This window comes from Nomascus leucogenys, chromosome 18 (genome assembly GCF_006542625.1).
Source record: "Nomascus leucogenys isolate Asia chromosome 18, Asia_NLE_v1, whole genome shotgun sequence".
NCBI classification, from domain to species: domain Eukaryota; kingdom Metazoa; phylum Chordata; class Mammalia; order Primates; family Hylobatidae; genus Nomascus; species Nomascus leucogenys.
The window spans coordinates 9,859,627-9,879,765 of record NC_044398.1 but is presented as its reverse complement, the minus strand read 5'-3'; the positions used below and the strand labels follow the sequence as shown (position 1 = coordinate 9,879,765).

At 40.4% G+C, this 20,139-nt stretch overlaps 1 protein-coding gene across 1 annotated transcript in view; it reads left to right on the top strand.

The window, feature by feature from the left end:
• The window catches only part of CCDC6 (coiled-coil domain containing 6), a 118,774-nt gene that overhangs the window by 56,734 nt on the left and 41,901 nt on the right, over positions 1 to 20,139 (top strand). Inside the window, exon 3 of the mRNA XM_030797984.1 lies at positions 18,909 to 19,037. Within this exon, the coding sequence (XP_030653844.1) occupies positions 18,909 to 19,037 (129 nt within the window). The remainder of the gene's footprint in view (positions 1 to 18,908; positions 19,038 to 20,139) is intronic.

Sequence of the window (20,139 nt, the reverse complement as noted above, 5' to 3'; positions counted from 1 at the left end):
TCTTTCTATTAGTCTTATTTTTCTACCTAATTACTGAATAAAGATACTGTTAATCTTGCACAAAATTTGATTTATATGGTAGTTACTGAAATGTGAAGAATAGGTACCCAGGCATTACTGTCTACAAAATTTTTGTACTGAAACTTTTTATTTATTCATTTGCATTGTGATTTAGAGAAAAATGGATGGAGAAGGTTAGTTTGACCTTTTAGTGTGTCTCACTGGGGCAGCATCAAATGACTTATTTTACCTGGTGCTTCTAGAATCATGGGGATGTAATTATGGTTTGTTTTTCCTAAGTGTATGTGTAATCAGGTGCCATAATTTTTGGCACTGCAAGAAACTTTTTTTTTTTTTTTTTTTTTTTTTCAATTTACACAGTTGTTTTTTGGAGTCTTTAACCAAAGTACATTATAGGACAGTCAAGACGTTGCCAGATCATGTTCCTTTTCTCTATGTATCTCCAGTATGAGTGATCGTATAGTCTGTAATTGGCCTCTCATTCACTTATGTAACCTACCTACCTTTTAAGGATATTGATGTTCCTTAAAATAAGATACTAAAAAAGAATGAAAACATAAGAACGTAAGAATGAAAACATAAAGAATGAAAACATAAGAACATAATGCAACAGCAAAGGAAGTTATTTATAGTTGTATACTTGGTGTAAGAAGGCTTGAACTTAAAATTGAAGCTCCAAGCATCCTCTAAGTAATGCTATGACATAGAAATGTAGGGATTGTGTTTTCATAATTCTTATACCTAAAACAGTAGTTCTTGGTCAGGAGAAAAATCATAGACTAAAAACTTGGAAAAATTTTTCAGTGGATAGCGGATCTTTCTAAAGGGATTGAATAGTATATAAACTGAACAAAATAAACTGTTATTTCCAAAAGTGGTATACAATGTGTAGCCCTAGCCTTCATGCGGGCATGTCTTACGTTTGCCCTCAGCCAAAAGAAAGGGCGTAGTATGAAGGTGTGATTCTGTGAAAACACTGGGGATCTCTAGATGGGTCTGTAGCTTGTTGGTGATTCAGCTTGTAGAATCTGGACAGATGGATGGTTAGCATGTTCCTGAGACAATCTGTCATGCATCCCAGCTTGGTTTTTAGGCTTTTTATTTTAATGTTGTGGTAAATTTTACATAACATAAAATTTACCATTTTAGCCATTTTTGAGTGTACAATTCAGTGGCATTAAGCATTTTCACTTTGTTGTGCAGCCATCACCACCATCCATCTCCAGAACTTTTTCAAACTGAAACTCTGTGCCCATTAAACAATAATGCCCATTCCCTTCCCCTGGTCTTTAGGCGTTTGAAAGGAGATGGATAGCAGGTAGTTTTAGGTTCAGGTCTCTGGCAAGTTCTGAAGCTGTTGCCATTCTGAGGCATGATAGGAGATCTGTTGCTTTAGACACCAGGTATCACAACATGTCTATTTTTTGATAGTGCTTAAGAACCTGCCGTCTATTGTTGTCCGGTTCAGGGATATCATAGCTGCAGCAGGGGAAGGGCTGTTCAGCCTATGATACTCATCCCTCAGGCTCCCAATATGTATTTCCTTAATAGGTTCAACCAGTCTTTTGTTGAATGCCCACATTTTCTGCTACTCAGCATGGAAATACTGTTTTCCATCTGGAAGATTTTTGGAGTAACTAATACCAATAGACTTTTTCAACTATGTAATTATTTTAATATGGCTTTCTAGGATGTTTGCTTCTGCATAGGACCTTGCTAAAAAAAAGCCTGCTAAGAGAAATCACGCTACAAGTGTCACCCACAGACAAGTGGGTGCATTGACCTGTTCACTATGAAAGTGTTCAGCATTTTTCACCCAAAGGCCACTGAGAGGCTATATACAGATCAATTTTTGTTTTGTCAGAGTGCTTTGGCTGTTATTTCTGATAGTGATTGGACAATGCTTTTATGTGCATTTCAAAGGGATTTTTTGATCCTGAGAACAAAATGAGACTTGCTATAGAAGAGACATGTCCCTTCCTGTCTGCTATGGCCAAGTTGGGTATCCAATACCTTTAAAAAATAGAATCAAGTTTACCTAAGTATACATGAGAGTAAATCCCTTTGCCCTTTAAAAGATCCAGTTTGGGAGATGGCTTAAACACCTCCATATGTGTTCATCCTCACCAACAGGAAAACACACACAAAAGGGAGCGTGCAGCTCTTCTCCCTTGCTTTTCTGTCTATCCAGTACAGACACAAAATTTTATCTTTATCTTGTGAGAACTCTTGACTGAGAAGTCTACATCTTTCTGAGCCCAGGCCATGGGATTCACTACCTGATTGGTGAGACATTGTTCCAAAAAGAACTCTATTATTTTTGGTAAATTCAACATGAACCTACATTAGAGCTAAATTCTACTCTCGAATGCCTTGAAGAGAGGTTGTGCTTTAATCATTATTTGTAATTCAAACCTGTAAGAAGCGTTTGTGAGCAAACTTATCAGAATTTTATATACAGGCTGAGCGTGGTGGCTCACGCCTGTGATCTCAGCACTTTGGGAAGCCAAGGTGGGTGGATCACTTTGATGCCAGGAGTTCGAGACCAGCCTGGCCAACATGGCGAAACCCTGTCTCTACTAAAAATACAAAAAATTAGTTGGGTGTGGTGGCACATGCCTGTAATCTCAGCTACTCAGGAGACTGAGGCAGGATAATTGCTTGAACCTGGGAGGCAGAGGTTGCAGTGAGCCGAGATCACGCTGCTGCACTCCAGCCTGGGGGATAGAATGAGACTCTGTCTCAAAGAAAGAATTTAATATACAGTAAGTTCTCACTTAATGTTGCCGATAAGTTCTTAGAAACTGTGTCTTTAAGTGAAATGACATATAATGAATCTTATTTATTTGTTTGTTTATTTTTGAGACTGTCACCTAGGCTAGAGTGCAATGGTGCGATCTTGGTTCACCTTCCAAGTAGCTGGGATTACAGGCACCTGCCACCATGCCCAGCTAATTTTTGTATTTTTAGTAGAGACAGGGTTTCACCACATTGGCCAGGCTGGTCTTGAACTCCTGACCTCAAGTGATCTGCATGCCTTGGCGTCCCAAAGTGCTGGGATTATAGGCGTGAGCCACCGCACCTGGCCAATGAATCTAATTTTACCAGAGACCAATTGATACAAACAAGAGTTAAGTTCCTACTGCATATTTCTGGTCACGAAAACATGACCAAACTTCCAAATAAAGACCCCAAACACTTTAAATATTACACATTGAAATAAACTGAGCTATGTATACTTTAAAAAAGACTAGTTAAGAAGAAGTAAGATAATTACTTACCCAGTGATTCCAGTTTAGGGTCACAGGTGGTCAGAACCTGTCTTGGCAGTTCTGGGTAGCTTAGGTTACAAGGTGGAAATCTGCCCTGGACAGGATCCATTCCATCGCAGGGCACACGGGCACACTCACACTGGCTGAGACTGGAACCATTTAAACAATGCCAGTTAACATGTTGTGCACATCTTTGGGATGTGGGAGGACGCTGGAGTACCTGGAGAAAACCCACACAGACATGAGGAGAACACAGGAAATCCACACAGACAGTGGCCCCAGTGGGGAATCAACTCCACTCCCCATCAACGTTTTAGTGAAATGACATTATTTGAGGACCTGCTATATAACACATACATTAGGGGTAAAAAAAAATGTCTAAAAGGCCATTCTTCAGAATGTTATAGAGTAATTATACTTGGGTGCTGAACTTACAGGTTATGTTGTTTTCTTTGTGCCCTATTCCTTCTAATTCTGTAACAGCAACATGATACTTTTGTAACTAGAAAACATCTTATTTCTTGAAAAGGAAATTTAAGAATTGTGATGCCTGGTTTGTCCTTACCTTTTGAAACCACCTCCTTCTGTTTCTTTGACTTAGAGAGCTCAGAGTCCTGCTATGCTAGTAGCATCTCTTTGTCATGGGCCGCAGTGCACAGAACCCCCCTGCAGAGTCAGGCTCATTTGCAAGTGACAGGAGATTCTGGACTGCCCACATCATTAAGAACTAGTATAATCAGAATGCTGTAATGATCAGCCTAACTGTCTTGTCAGTCTTTGTATTATTCACTCCACTAGTCCTCTATTGTAAAACTTCCTTTCATTTAAAAAAAAATTTCTAGGCCTGGCACAGTGGCTTCTGCCTGTAATCCCAACACTTTGGGTGGCCAAGGCGGGCAGATCACGAGGTCAGGAGATCGAGACCATCCTGGCTAACACGGTGAAACTCTGTCTTTACTAAAAATACAAAAAATCAGCCAGGCGTGGTGGTGGGCGCCTGTAGTATCAGCTACTCGGGAGGCTGAGGCAGGAGAATGGCGTGAACCCAGGAGGTGGAGCTTGCAGTGAGCTGAGATAGCGTCACTGCACTCCAGCCTGGGAGACAGAGCGAGACTCCATCTCAAAAAAAAAAAAAAAAAAAAAAAAAATTTCTGATTCCCCTGGCAAACTTTTAACCACCAATCACAAATGCCTACTGGAAGACTTATCAATTATCTCAGACACTGAGATTGATCATGGTTTTAGCAATTGTGGGTTTTCCCACCTGCTTTTATGCAGGGCCAAAGCATCAACTTGACTTTCTGCTCTTTGGGAGCACACTCAGCTTGTTCTGGATTGTCTACACTTTTCTCAACAAATACCACTACCAAAAGTTAATAAACTATTTTTTTTAATCATAGATTACAACTGGGGTAGGAAGAGTACTGCTTATTACATATATCTTAATCTTTTCAATCTATTCCAGCTTGCAAATTTCAGACCTTAAAATAATCAATAGATTTGTAGTACGGTACTTTCAATTCACATTTGAAATGGGATCTGATCCTGAGAAAATAATGCTGCTCTACCTATAATAAAAATTATTGTAGTCATATCCTAATAGGGGGCACATTGATGGTTGGAAATACTTAAGGAGAAAAGTCCTGGATCTCTTATTAAGGTGATACGGCTTATTTTTATTATTATTGACTCGGTTCCTGAGGTAAGAATGCTTCCTGGAACTAAAGTAGTTGGAGTTTCTCTAGCGTCTATGGAAAGATGATAAATAGAGGACAGGAAGGAAGTTGTGGGCAAAACTGCTGAAGCTACCTCTGCCAAATGATTTATAGCTGAGCAGTTCAGAAGGATATCATGCAACAGAATTATTCTTCTATCTCATTTACACAGAAATAAAACTGGGAAGAAGAATTTCTAAGTCTCCAGATCTGCCTGTTCATCTGGACAAAGGGCTTAGCACTTCATTTGCCTTCTTTCACTTGTCCTGGCAATTCTGGAGAAGTGGTTTCTCCTAATACCATCTTACTGGATTCTTTTTTTTCTAGAGTGTATGCTTACTTAACCCCTGAAAGACTCTTTTTCTGAGTAGCGTGACAATTTCTGCAGGCAAAGGAAGTGAGTATAGACTCCCAATTCTCTTCTTTTCCAGGATGTACACTAGAATCTGAAGCATCCTCTTCACCCTCGCTCCCCTTCAAGTTTCCCAAGCCACTAAGATGGCAATGAAATTTTTTTGTTTATGCAAGGAGCAAAATCACATGTCAAGCTGATAAATAATGTATGAAACTTCATTTAGTTAATTTCAAAGGCGCCAAGACTATGACACCATTGCATCCATTCAGATGAAACCTTGGTCTCTCTATGTTAGGGGAGAGATCTAAATGAAATATATCCTTTATATTTAGATGTCTAGATCTGTGGCCCTCCTGGCTTGTTTTTCAGGGCCCTTCATACTGATCAGAGAAATTTGCTATCACAAAATAGCTTTCAAAACAGTTAGAACAGAGCTTTTTCTTATTGTTTTCATTCCAAATTACCTGAACCTCAGCTTTGTCTGATCTTTTCAGGAGCAAGAGGTTCACACATTGCATTCACAGTATGCCTACAAAGAGCCACTGGGTTGTTTTTAATGCATTTTATGCTACCGCCACCAGTGGCCAAATTATAAGCCAGAATTCTGTTAGTAGCATGGCAAACATCTCTCATTGCAATGTAATTTGTTATGAGTAGATAATACAATAAAACAAGTCGTTCTTCAGTGTTGAAATGACTGAGTTTCTTTTAAAGTGTGCGTGCATGTGCGCATGTACTAAGGTTATGGCTAGATGTGATGTGCTAACAGCCCAAAAAAAAAAAAAAACCATAAGGGCAAAAAGTAAGGGCTCAGAAGCTTCAGGTGCTGACTTTTTTGACATAAAATGTGAGAAAAAATAGGTAGAGGGAAAAATAAAGGTAGAAGAAAAGAAAGATAAAAATAATTAGGTGAAGCTGGAGTTAAACTTGCTGTATTTACCAAAGTAGATGGGAGAAATATTCTTATTTCTAGTTGGAAAGGTGAATCTTGTCTATTAAAGGATACTAGGCCCCACTATTGATAGACCCTAGCTATCACTAGAAACAGTTTTAAAATAACTTTAAAACTTTTTGGTTATAAATGTTACAATGTTTGGCATTTCATTTTTAAACAATTTGCAGTCAGCTCAGTCAGTAATTACTTTAAAATACGGAGTTATATCCTGCTGCTGTCCTCACCTTCCTATTTCCTCCACTCATAAACTTGGTAAGAAAGATGAGACCTTTTATTTTGATTTTCAATAATGCCTCAGCTTAGAATGAATTCTTTGGGCTAAACACTCTTTCTTCCTCAGGAGAAAATGCCAGTTTTTACAAAATGGATTTTTCAATATGCCAGAGCCTAAAGGATTTCTTTTTCTCTCTCTCTCTCTTTTTTTTTTTTTTTTGGAGATAGTCTCTCTCTGTTGCCCAGGCTGGCATGATCTTGACTCACTGCAACCTCCGTCTCTTGGGCTCAAGTGATTCTCATGCCTCAGCCTCCCGAGTAACTGGGCTAATTTTAACTAGCCCAGCTAATTTTTGTATTTTTTTTTTTTTTTTTAGTAGAGACAGGGTTTCACCATGTTGGCCAGGCCGGTCTTGGATTCCTGACCACAAGTGATCTGCCTGCCTAAGCCTCCCAAAATGCTGGATTACAGGCATGAGCCACCGTGCCCTGCAAGGACTTTAAAAATCTTTTCCATGGAGCTTTTTTTTTTTTTTTAAATATTCCTCCTAACCAGATTTTTTTTAAAGGTGTTAATGCTTTTAGTGGCATCATGCTCCTGGAAATCCAAGAAACTCAAACTTAGCCCTTTAGGTATTCCAAGTAGATAGGAAGTCTGATATTATCCTGAAGCCATCTGCTCAGAAGTGAGGGCCTGACTCTGGTCCTCAGTGTTGCTAACAAGGAATCAAAATAACAAATAACTAATTTCTGGAAGAACGTAGCTATTTTTTCTCTTTATAAAAGTTATATTATGGCTTTTCCTATAGAAAATAGCAGATTAGATAACTCAGACATACCTCACTGAAGATAAACAAAAGCTTAACAAAATCCTTCTTTGTTAAATAATTAACATGATGGTGAAGAACTGTTGGGCAGAGATCTGAAGGAGGGTGGGAATGAAGCACCCAAGGCTGCTTTTATTCAGAGGGCACTTGGAATTCATCCAGAAAAACACCTGAGATAGTAAATTGTGATTTTGGTCATTGTGTGGAGCTGGGGCTGCAGAAGTCAGTTGATTGCTTTTGGTCAAAGTTAGAGAGAGTGATCAGTCAACCCTACCTCAAGCTGGAATCATGAAGGGCTGCATGCTTAGGCTAAGAGTGAACTAGTTTTGCATCATCTGGGTAAGTCAGAGACACAAGGCTTTGGTTTTGGATTAAGGTAGACCCAGACTTATGGTGCTTAGCCAAAGGAGATGGAATTTTATGGAGCGAGTAACTATCATCCTAGGCTACAAGCTTCTCCTGCTGATAAATTTTCAAATACAATATTCAGCCCACAGTTAAAGATCCATGCACATGAAGATATGAGATTCCATGAATGTAAGTGACTAGAAATAAAAGAAATGGACTTCGCAGATACTTCAAATATTGGAATTACTGGGCATATACTATAAAGCAACCATGCTTACTATACTCAGAGAAGTAAAAGCCAACCTTGAAATCTTTGGCAGGAAACTGGAAACATATCACTTTTCTTGTAGACATTCAAATGTTAAGTGAAAAACTAATGAATAACTATATGGCAATAATTTGAAATTTATATGATGTGGACAAATTCTTAGAAAAACACAACTTTCTCCAGCTGACTGAGGAAGAAAAAGAAAACTGTCTTCTGTCCTGTAAAGAAATTGAATTAGAGATCAACAGCCTTCATAAACAATGAATTCCAGGTCCAAATGGTTTCATTGAGAGTTGTACCAAACATTCAAGGATAAAGTAATTTGTCTTCTGGCCGGGCGCATTGGCTCATGCCTGTAATGCCAAAACTTTGGGAGGCAGAGGCGGGCGGATCACGAGGTCAGGAGATCGAGACCATACTGGCTAACATGGTGAAACTCCGTCTCTACTAAAAATACAAAAAAAGGCCAGGTGTGATGGCTCAGGCCTGTAATCCCAGCACTTTGGGAGGCCGAGGCGGTTGGATCACGAGGTCGGAAGGTCAAGACCATCCTGGCTAACACGGTGAAACCCCGTCTCTACTAAAAATACAAAAAATTAGCCAGGGGCGGTGGCGGGCGCCTGTAGTCCCAGCTACTCGGGAGGCTGAGGCAGGAGAATGGCGTGAACCTGGGAGGCGGAGCTTGCTGTGAGCTGAGATCGCGTCACTGCACTCCAGCCTGGGTGACAGAGCAAAACTCCATCTCAAAAAAAAAAATTGTCTTCCATAAATTCTAAAGGGAAAAAAATGGGTCCCCAATATATTTTAAGAGTAACATAACCTTTAATGCTCAAACTTAAGTGTAGTTCAGAAAAGGCAAATTATAGTACAGCCTCAATCATGAGCAAAAATCCTACACAAAATGTAAGTAAATGAAGTCAGCAATATATTAAAAGGACAATGCACCATGACCACGTTGGGTTTATACAAGAAATGCAAGTTTAGTTTACCAGTAGAAAATCAGTAAGTGTAATTTGCCACATTCACAGAATAAAAAGAAAAAGTCATGATCATGTTAATAGATGGAGAGAGGATTTGATAAAGTGTAACAATTCATGATAAAAATTAGTGAACTAAGAATAGAACTGAAACCTGACTTTTTAAAAAAGTGTTTACATAGGCCAGGCACGGTGGCTTGCACCTGTAATCCCAGCACTTTGGGAGGCCAAGATGGGCAGATCATTTGAAGTCAGGAGTTCAAGACTAGCCTGACCAGCATGGTGAAACCCCATCGCTACTAAAAGTACCAAAAATAAGTTAGTGGGGTGTGGTGGTGCACGCCTGTAGTCCCAGCTACTCGGGAGGCTGAGGCAGGAGAATCAGTTGAACCAGGAGGCAGTGGTTGCGTTGAGCCAAGATTGTACCGCTGCACTCTAGCCTGAGCAACAGAGTGAGACTCCATTTCAAACGTAAATAAAGTGTTTACAAAAAGCCTGCCCTAACCATTGTGTTTGATTATGAAAAGTTAACTTTCTCTTTAAAATCAAGAACAAGACATGGGGCCAGGCGCGGTGGCTCACGCCTGTAATCCCAGCACTTTGGGAGGCCGAGGCAGGCGGATCATGAGGTCAGGAGATCGAGACCATCCTGGCTAACGTGGTGAAACCCCGTCTCTACTAAAATTACAAAAAATTAGCCGGGCATGGTTGCAGGCACTTGTAGTCCCAGCTACTTGGGAGGCTGAGGCAGGGGAATGGCCTGAACCGGGGAGGTGGAGCTTGCAGTGAGCGGAGATTGCGCCAATGCACTCCAGCCTGGGTGACAGAGTGACTCCATCTTGAAAAAAAAAAAAAAAAAGAACAAGACACGGATGCCTGCTGCATTTACCTATATTGATTTTTGTTGTGGATTTCTAGCCAGTGCAGAAAGGCAAGAAAAAGATGTAAGGATTGAAAGGAGGAACTAATATTGCCATTTACTTATTATTGTGTAAGTGGAAAACTTTTAAATCTTAAGAATCTACAGATAAGTAATTAGAATTCCATTTTCTCACACGAAAAATTGTATTTCTGTGTACCAGCAATAAGCAGTTAAATGTGAAAATATGAAAGCATCAAAAACCAAGAGAAGGGATTAAGTGCCATGGAAAAATATAGAACACTGTAAAGGGCATAGGGCAGTTGAAGTTTTAAGTAAATGTAAGTCATTGAGGTAATATTTAAGCAAAATCTGGGAGAAGAAGCTAGCCAAATAGATTTTTGTGGGAAGAGTATTGTAGGCAGAAGGAATAGGAAAGTGCTAAGGCCTTGAAGTAAGATTGTGCCTGCCATGTTGGAGAAGCAGCAGAGAGACTGGTGTGGTTAGGTTGACGTCATGGGGAGAGAAGAGTGATAGATGAAATTGGGAGGTAATGGGTCTGGAGGCTTGATATGATAGAGGTTTGGGAGCCACTGTTGGCACTTTGGCTTTTATTCTGCATGGGAGCCACCCAGGGTTTTGAGCAGAGTGGCAAAATGATCCTACATAACTCTTAAAATGATTGCTTTGGTTGCTGTGTCATGAAGAGATTATGGATTGGGGGCCAAGGTGGGAGCAATGCATATTAGAAGGATATTCTGTAATACATGCCAAGAGATGGAGTGGATTATTCAGGGAGTAGTAGTGAAGATGGTAAACTTTGGATTCTGGGTACATTTTGAAGAAATAACCTCATAGGATTTGTGGATGGATTAGAAGTGGTATAGAAAAAAAGGATCAAGAAAAACTTAGGGGTTTGAGTCTCAATGACTGGAAGAATAGTTCCCATCATTTAAGATGGAAAAGACAGCAAGTGGAGTATGTTTGGAGTAAGAATGTCAGAAGTTCAATTGCAATGTCTGGGCTTCCAAATGGAGAGAACAGACAAGGCAGTTGGACAGAGGTTCTGACTCTCAACAGAGAAGTCTGGGCTAGAAATATAAATTCGGGAGTGTTTTCTTTAGAAATTATTTATTCCCATGGAAATTAATAATGTTACTCAGGAGGTGTGCCCAGAGGAGAGGGCCAGAGACATATCATAAGGAAAATGCAAGGATGAACCACAGAATGGGAGAAGAGATATGCACCATATGTAATGACAGAGAACTACAAATCAGTAAGAAAGCAAACAACCCAGAGGAAAAATGGCAAATGATTTAAACAGACTCTTCACGTAAGTATGTGGCCAAAAAGCCAGTAAACAAATGGAAAAAGTACACAACCTCATTAGTAGTCAGGAAAGGTGAATTAAACCACAACAAGATACTACTAATAAATTCTTATGTACTGCAGGTAGAAAATTGAAATCATTACACCCATTTGAAAACAATTTGATAGTACCTAATTAAGTTGGAAATATTTATTCTCTATGACCCAGTGGTTTCCATCCTGGGTATATATCATATTACATGTACATGTGTACCAGATATGTAGAAGAATGTTCTTTGTGCCATTGAGCATGATAAAAAACTAGAAATGGCCAGGCGTGGTGGCTCACACCTGTAATCCCAGCACTTTGGGAGGCTGAGGTGGGTGGATCACGAGGTCAGGAGATTGAGACCAGCCTGGCCAACATGATAGTAGATACATGAAACTCTGTATCTACTAAAAATACAAAAATTAGCTGGGTGTGGTGGCGTGTGCCTGTAATTCCAGCTACTCGGGAGGCTGAGGCAGGAGAATTACTTGAACCACGGAGTCGGAGGTTGTAGTGAGCCAAGATCACACCACTGTATTACAGCCTGGCGACAGAGTGAGACTCTGTCTCAAAATAAATAAAAAGAAATGACCCAAGTGCCTGTCATCCGTCGAGAGGATAGACTGTGGTATAAATAGCTGGATACTGTGAAGCAATGAAAATACAAACCACAATTAGTAACAAGTTCATTTAGCAGAAGAAGCTGGATATGAAAGAATGCACAACCTAGCAAGACCAATGTTTGGAAGTAAATGAATACGTAGGTTGTTTAAAAAAACAACTTTAGGAAAAATCTAAGGAAGTAAATACCATAAGAATTAGGATATTGATTATGTCTAGGAGTTGGAGAGGGGCTATAAACAGGAAGAGAAACAGGGGCTTTGGGGCAGACCATGATATATGGGTAATGTCCTAGATCTTGATTAATCCACCCCACCCCCAATCGTTGTTTTGCTTATCCTGAGGCTTAATCTAGAGCAAACGGTCCACATGAAGTGAGGACGTTATCATTTATTCAATCAGTATTTGCATTCACAATGTATTTTCTATGTTTTGGAGTAGGATCAAGGAAATCCTAGTCACTGCCCTTCTTAGAGCTTTCAATCCTGTAAAGAGTGATTGAGAATGTACCCAGGTGTTCTAGGATGGCAGCACACATCAGAGATGAGGGCAAAGGCTTTGAAGCCAAGGACCTCAGTTTGAACCCTGGATTTACCCTTTACCTGTGAAATTTCAGGCAGATCACCTAATCTCTTTAAGCTGTGGTTTCACTCTTTGCAAAATGCAGATAACAGTTTCTACTGTAGAGTTACGAAGATTCAACCATCAAGTGTGATAGTGTATATAAAGTGCTTGAGACGTAATAATTGCCTTGAAGCATTAGCTGCGTTTAGAAGTAGCTGATGGAAAAGATACAGAAAAACACAGTGAAATAGACATTAAAATTCACTTAAATGACAATGTGCTTCTCACACCTTAAAGGAGGGTGAGTGCACATTATGCTGAGGGCCTGTGGGAAAGCATTGGGGAAGTCTTTTATGCTATCCCCTAGTCTCGGTAAATTGAGGGGAGGGATTTAGACTCTATAGGCAGAGGCACAGCATGAATGGGGCATGTGGGCAGAGTGAGTGGCACGGTTTCTGTAAGAGTGATCCGGCATGACTAGCAAGTATTGTGATCTAGAAGCCCCTGGACCAGTATGGTCACCAAAAGTGTTTGGCTGGCATGATGGGATTTTCCTTTTAAGAGTCAGAAAAGGACATGAGCTTTTCCTTTAACCACAATAGCTACCACTCCCTGGCTTAAACCCATCCATTCTTTGTTTGTTGCATGCATGAACCCTGAAGGCATTTATGCTTGCAAACCTTGGACTGTCACATCAACTGAGTAGTGTGAAAATAGTATGAGGAAGGCGTGGGAAGCTTGCATAGGGATTGGATCATGGAAGGACTTGAATGCTATGCCAGTGAGTTTGGACTTAGTCCACAGGTAGTAGGGAGCCATTGAAGGGTTTTGAGCAGGACATTGAAGTAATAGGACTTGTGCTAGGATGATCTACAGTGGGCCTGGGGAGATCCAGTAGGAGGTTTTGGCAGTAGCCCAAAGGAAAAGGAATAAAAGGCCTGAACCAGATTGGGGACATGAGCACATGGCACACACAAAGAAGAGTGTGTGTGTGTGTGTGTGTATGTGACAGCTGTTGTGGAGGCTGACTTCATGGGCCTTGGTAACTCATGAGATGTGAGGCATTGACCCAGATTACTGGTACCAGTAACAGAAGGGGAGGAGGTGGGAATAAGTGTGGGCCCAAGAAGCCCTTAGTGATGAAGTACTGAGTTTGAGGTGGGAGTCTGAATTTCTGCTCAGTAGAACAGCTGACAAGTCGGTTCTTGAGAGACTTTCTATGTTCTGAGAGAGATTTTTGAGCTTTTTTCCAAAGCTCATATTAATAACATTGTGATTGCTTTTGACAGTCTAATGGCTTAATGCAGTTACTGTCCTGGGGTGGCCTTTACTTGGTCCAATGCAGGTAGCTCCATTCCTTGGTAATTTTCAATAAACCAAGGATGTTAGTTGCAGTACTGTGGGTAACAGAGATATTAGTTGACTAGTGAAAACAAAGCTGGGGGCCTCTCAAGTTTCTTCTTCTTCTTTCTTTTTTTTTTTTTTTTTTTAGACAGAGTCTCGCTCTTGTCGCCCAGGCTAGAGTGCAGTGGTGCGATCTCGGCTCACTGCAACCTCCACCTCCCAGGTTCAAGTGATTCTCCTGCCTCAGCCTCCTGAGTAGCTGGGACTACAGGCGCATGCCACCACGCCCGGCTAATTTTTTTGTATTTTTAGTAGAGACAGGGTTTCACCATGTTAGCCAGGCTGGACTCAAACTCCTGACCTCAGGTCATCTGCCCACCTCGGCCTCCCAAGTGCTGGGATTACAGGCGTGAGCCACCGTGCCTGACCTGGTTTATTCTTAAGTTGTCTTGAAAAAGCTGGGTCCTAGGGGTAGTGGCTAGAAGGTGTGCTTCAGTTGGCAAGGACTGACTTGACAACAAGCCCAGATCTGCACATTGACATTTTACAAAACCTAAGATCCAGCAAACCTGCTGCATGTTGGGTGGGAAGGTACTCTCAGCATCCAGCATACACATGCACCTGTGGTACCTATTGGAGGAGGTTCTCCCAGGTAAATGATTTTCAATGCCTCTACCTGCTAGAAAGAATTTATTGAGAATAAAAAGTCATTTGGTGCAGAGTTCTTGAATCTATTATGTAAAAGGCCTGGTTCATTGAAGTGGTTCCAGAAATCCTTTGTAAATTATAAGCACAATTATTGGTAATTGGATGATGCTTAAGGCTAGCCTGCTTAAGATCAAATTAATGCTACACTTGTGTATTTCATTGGGCTGGAAGTTTGCTTTGAGACTATATATCTAATCAGTGGATGATATAAGAAAATGCTTGCTTTAGAACTTAGAATTTAAAATTATACTGATTTATAGTTGAGCATATCGTTGCATTTTCGTTTATGCCCTTTTCAGTTCTGTTAATATATTTTTCTTGTTGGATCCCAAGGAACAAACTTTTATTTATATAACCCTAATTCCGTTGAAAATGTGATCTGCTGAGGGATCATTGTTATGTAATTCTGATTCCACAGGGATATTTTTATTACTGTTAACATATAGCACAAATAAGGGTTATAAAACTGTTCCATAATCTTTGAGATTGGCCTTATATAAAAAATGTATTTGTTGAAAATTCTGATTTTTGAAAAAAGCCTTTTAATCTGCCTAGGCATCTAGCTTTATATATATATTTAAGGCAGACACATGAGTATCATTTCAAAATATTAATTAATATGCTTGATTATTATTAGATGGAATAATTTCTGTTCTAGTTCAGGATCTTTGACTTTATTGGAAGATTTAAAATTGTTCATGTAACAGTACATTAAGACCTATCATTATAAATTTAAAGTCGTGCCTAGAAAAGTTTGCCCATATTGAAGATATGGTGAAACTGACAGCTAGTCTTGAGTCACCCTGCACTAGGCTTCCCAGGGTTTTCACGTCTGTGGTGCCATGAGCTATAGCTTTAAAATAGGCAGGTCAATTCAGGGTGTTGGTTCAAACCCTATTGGAGCCACGTTGCTTGAATTTACATGGTATCTGTTTAAAAGAGAATATCTGAATTTTTCTTAGACAAACTATATGAGGCAAGTTCTGTAGTTATTAGTCCTTCAAGGTCCCTATGCACACATTTGCCGCCTACCTCTTGCTCATCTTAACCCTTGTCTCATGATTTTAGGGGACTGAGGTACTTTCTATCAAGCAAGCTTTTTTTTTTTTTTTTATTTAGACAGGGTCGCGGTCCGTCACCCAGACTGGATTGCAGTGGTGCACTCACACTCACTGCAGCCTTGATCTTCTGGGCTCCAGCAGTCCTCTCACTTCAGTCTCCTGAGTAGCTGGGACTACAGGTGCGCGCACCACCACGTCCAGCTAATCTTTTCTTATAGAGACAGAGCCTCACTGTGTTGCCTAGGCTGGTCGCAAACTCTGGGGCTCAAGCAATCGTCTTGCTTCGGCCTCTAAAAGTGCTGGGATTATAGGCATGAGCCACTGTGCCTGGCCATGTTTCTCTTTTTATTGGCAGTTTCTTTGTTCCAGGAAGAACTGTATTTTCTGTTTCTAGTCTTTGTTCAGGAACTCTATGCTCTGCTTCTGTTGCATGTCACCTGAGGTGGCAGAACAAAGCAGGCAGCAGAACTGTTTGTTTTAGCACTGTCTTTGGGGGATGATAAAAAGTGTGAATCTTTAGCAAACAGAGTTACATCTCAGAATGGCTTGATATTTTCCAAATGGGTTAGTGTAACCCAGTGACCTTACTTGAGTTTGGTAATGACAGCTTTACCATCAAATTTTCCTTAGGGTATAGCTCTTGAGAGGAAAATGCCTCCTAAAATTGAGAGCTCTGATAGGCTTTATTATTAGTTCAATCTGTAGTCTTAAAGGAAGTACCTAAAGCTACTGACAGTGTTAGACCATCTGTCTAAATATGGATATTTTCCTGCAAGCCAATGAGAGCCTTGCCTTTCTTCAGATTAACATTCTATGACAAACGCTGCTTGGTGGGCAAGAGATTTTTCAATGTTAGATTACACCCTTTATTGTTTTAGTTTACCTCAGGGCAGAGGCATAATGTTGAGAAAAAAGAAGGGTTCTTTCAAATAAAAATGGCAGCAGTTGAAAACATATTGGAAGAAAACATAGCTACTGTATTTAAAAAGCTATGCAAATAGTTTAAAGGTTTTAAGACTTAAGTTTATCATCTCTCAATAACTAGTAGATACTGTTAAAGCTTAGTGTTCATAACTATTTTTAGGGCAAGGATGATATGTTAACTATAGATCTCGCCTACCATTCTCATAGTACCTGCAGATAGAAGACAGCACACCACGCTTACTGAATGAAAGCCTTAGGCGCAGATGTACATGCTTTGCTATATTTTTCCTCCTAAGCGATGCTTGTTCCATTGGGTTCTTTCTCAAAATTGCTGGGAACTCTTCTTGTTCTCTATTCATTCATCTTAGTTCTTTTAATTGCTGCTTGGTCTTGCAGAATCTGAGTTTTAAAGAGCTAGCTAAGTATAGACTTGTCACTGTAAGCACCTCCTTACACCTGCTTTTCTCTTGGGTCCCTGCAAGATTGACCAGGTTATTTTTGGCCTTGAACATCAAAAACAGTTGGAAGGAAAACAGCATCTGTTTAGTCAATATTTCCAGTGTTGGAAGACTATGTCAGATTAAAATTTTTTTTCTTTTTTTTTTTCTTTTTTGAGACAGAGTCTCGCTCTGTTGCCCAGGCTGGAGTGCAGTGGTGTGATCTCGGCTCACTGCAACCTTCACCTTCCTGCAACCCCTGCCTCCTGGGTTTAAGGGATTCTCCTGCCTCAGCCTTCTGAGTAGCTGGTGCATGCCACCACACCGGGCTTATTTATTTATTTGTTTGTTTGTATTTTTAGTAGAGACAGGGTTTCACCATGTTGGTCAGGCTGGTCTTGAACTCCTGGTCTCATGTGATCCACCTGCTTCGACCTCCCAAAGTGCTAGGATTACAGGCGTGAGCCCCTGTGCCTAACCAAAACAATTTTTTTTCCCTTAAACTGAGTATGTGTTTTCAGGGCAGTGGACACTGTCAAATGTGGAGAGTGTTACTTGTAGCCATTTTGAGGATGATCAGGCTTGCCTCAGCTCTCAGTTGTCCACTCCACCCTAAGAAGGGTTTACAAAGAAACGTTGCATCCCCTGGGCAAGCATACATGGCTTTTTTTCTATGTTTAATCATTTGGCTTTCCAGGTGCGCAGGGTGTGGTAGGTACTCATGGGTGGAGCAGTCTGAAGGTGACCTCTCTTGGGCTTGCTCAGTGATACAGCGGGAGAGAGCACTGGTTTGGGGTTCTTGGCGGGGTCTGGGTCCCAAGCTCCGCCACTTTCCAGCTGTATTGCTTCAGTCTAATAATGTGATTTGTCACATATAAAATGGAAGTGACCATGCCTGTCTAAATGCATGTGAAGAACCTGGTGTATAGTGTCTGCCAAAAGAAATGGCTGTGAACATAAAATTAGGGAGCAGTGTCCTATTCAGCCAAAAACTAAAACTTTTGTGTGCCTCGTTGTTTTAGTAGCTTTTACTTTTTTCCCTTAATTCTGAAACATCAGGCCAACCCCTGCTGTGGATCAACAACCCCCCCCCCCAGTTGAGAGTGTTATAAAAATAATATGCAATTATTAATGAGAACCTCCCCAAGTCCCTATCGGTCCACTGGATTTCTTTTATTTTCCTTTGGTTTTGTAGGTTGGAGTTTGGTTTGTTTTTGTTTTTAAATTTTCTCTGGTAATGACACCGTAGCCTTATCTTTTAATTGCATGAATAAGATTCTTTTTTTTGAGACAGAGTTTTGCTCTTGTTGCCCAAGCTGGAGTGCAATGGTGCCATCTCAGCTCACTGAAGCCTCCACCTCCTGGATTCAAGCGATTCTCTTGTCTCAGCCTCCCAAGTAGCTGGGATTACAGGTGCCTGCCACCACGCCCAGCTGACTTTCATATTTTTAGTAAAGACAGAGTTTCACTGTGTTGGCCAGGCTGGTCTTGAAGTCCTGACTTCAGGTGGTCCACCTGCCTTGGCCTCCCAAAGTGCTGGGATTACAGGTATGAGGCACCATGCCCAGCCAATATTTTCCCTCTTGGTTTTTAGGGAATATATAGTAACTGTGGTGTACAGTCTCTGTATAGAAAAATAATTGTGCTGATTTTTGTGAAGGCATGCTTACTTGTACACTGGAAATAGCATTCTGAATAATTTACCTAAGTATGTTCTGTGATTTTGACATCTCTGTCTACATACATGACGCAAATCTGAATAAACTGCAATTCATTTAATAAAAATTGATATGAAATTTCTATTTTTAAAAAATTTATCTGTATGCCTATAGCATAAAACCTGAAAGGTAGCAAAAAGTATATTGCGAAACACAAATTGCATTTCCATTCCCTATGACTTTTGGTTTTAAGTTAGAAGAACCAGTTAGGCACAGATTACTAGGTATACGCTTGCACATTTGAGCAAAAATGGGTAATGTAACTTTGTGGTGTAGCTTCTTCATAGAGTCGCCTTTTGGAGCCAATGTTTCCATGGCATTTGAGTTGCCTGATTTCCACATCTGTGTGGTTTTCATTTTCCAGTTGCAGCATGAGAAAGCCGAACTAGAGCAGCATCTTGAACAAGAGCAGGAATTTCAGGTCAACAAACTGATGAAGAAAATTAAAAAACTGGAGAATGACACCATTTCTAAGCAACTTACATTAGAACAGGTAAGCACCTGTAGCTCTTCCTTTACATTGTATTTTCTCATTCTCAGCTTGTTCTTTTAAGCTTTAAGATGCCTGGAAGAATTTAAATGAAAAGTAGTTTTCAGCTTTCTCTCCCCACTGTGGAGACTTCATTTCTGAAGTGAGCATTGACAGGTTTACATAGTTCCTATCATTCTCTCACACATTTTTCTCTTTTTTAACCACAATTAATAAAGTTTCAGGAGATAAGTTGTGATGTACTGATTTATAGCAGGAAATGTCAGCTTCCTTTTTGCAAAGCAAAGGGAGAATAATGTTTTTGACCACAGGATAGTTTCTGTGAAAGTTCCTAAGACAGTGTTGCTATGGAACTAAAACTGGTCTTTCAAAGCTTCTTCAGAATAAACAATTAACATTTTCCTCTTTGAATGATTAGCAACCTTACATGAGCCTTCTCTTCTCCCAGTCCAGACTTGTTGGTACAGATATGGAGTCATAGACTTGGTAACTCACCTTGAGTCAACCACTGACTGGTTGTATGACTTTATATTAACTTCATTAATTTCTCTGGGCTCAAGTTCTCCATTTGTAAACAGAGCAGGACAGACTAAAACCAGAAATGGCAAACTTAACAAGGTACAAAGGTGGGAAGTAGTAATGGCGCACAATCCCTTTGTCCTCTGCCCTCAGCAGGCATTGGTGTTGGAACATTGGCCTTGGGAGTCCAGACTTGGTCTGTATGCCCCATTATCACACAGAACTCTGGGCAGCTATTGTCACTCCATTCAGGGTGTGTCAGACTATGTTATCGCTAGCCTTGGTGTTCCCCGATGCCTTCACCCATGCTAGTGTCCTGAAATTTTAGTTCCCCTAAGTTATAAGAGGCTGACGCTAGTGTACTGCTACCTGGGTTTCCATGTAAAATGCAGTAGATGAAGATCTTCCAGCTGTTTGTATTTTAGATCCTGATTGCCCTGATTAGGCTAAGCCTCATTAAAGTTGTCTGATTTATCTCACATGCAGGATTCTCCCTGTGCACCTTACTCCATGTTAACTCATTCCATCAGTCACTCTCAGGACCGCTCTAGTTTGAATATTTTACCTGAGAATGAAACAGTGATCG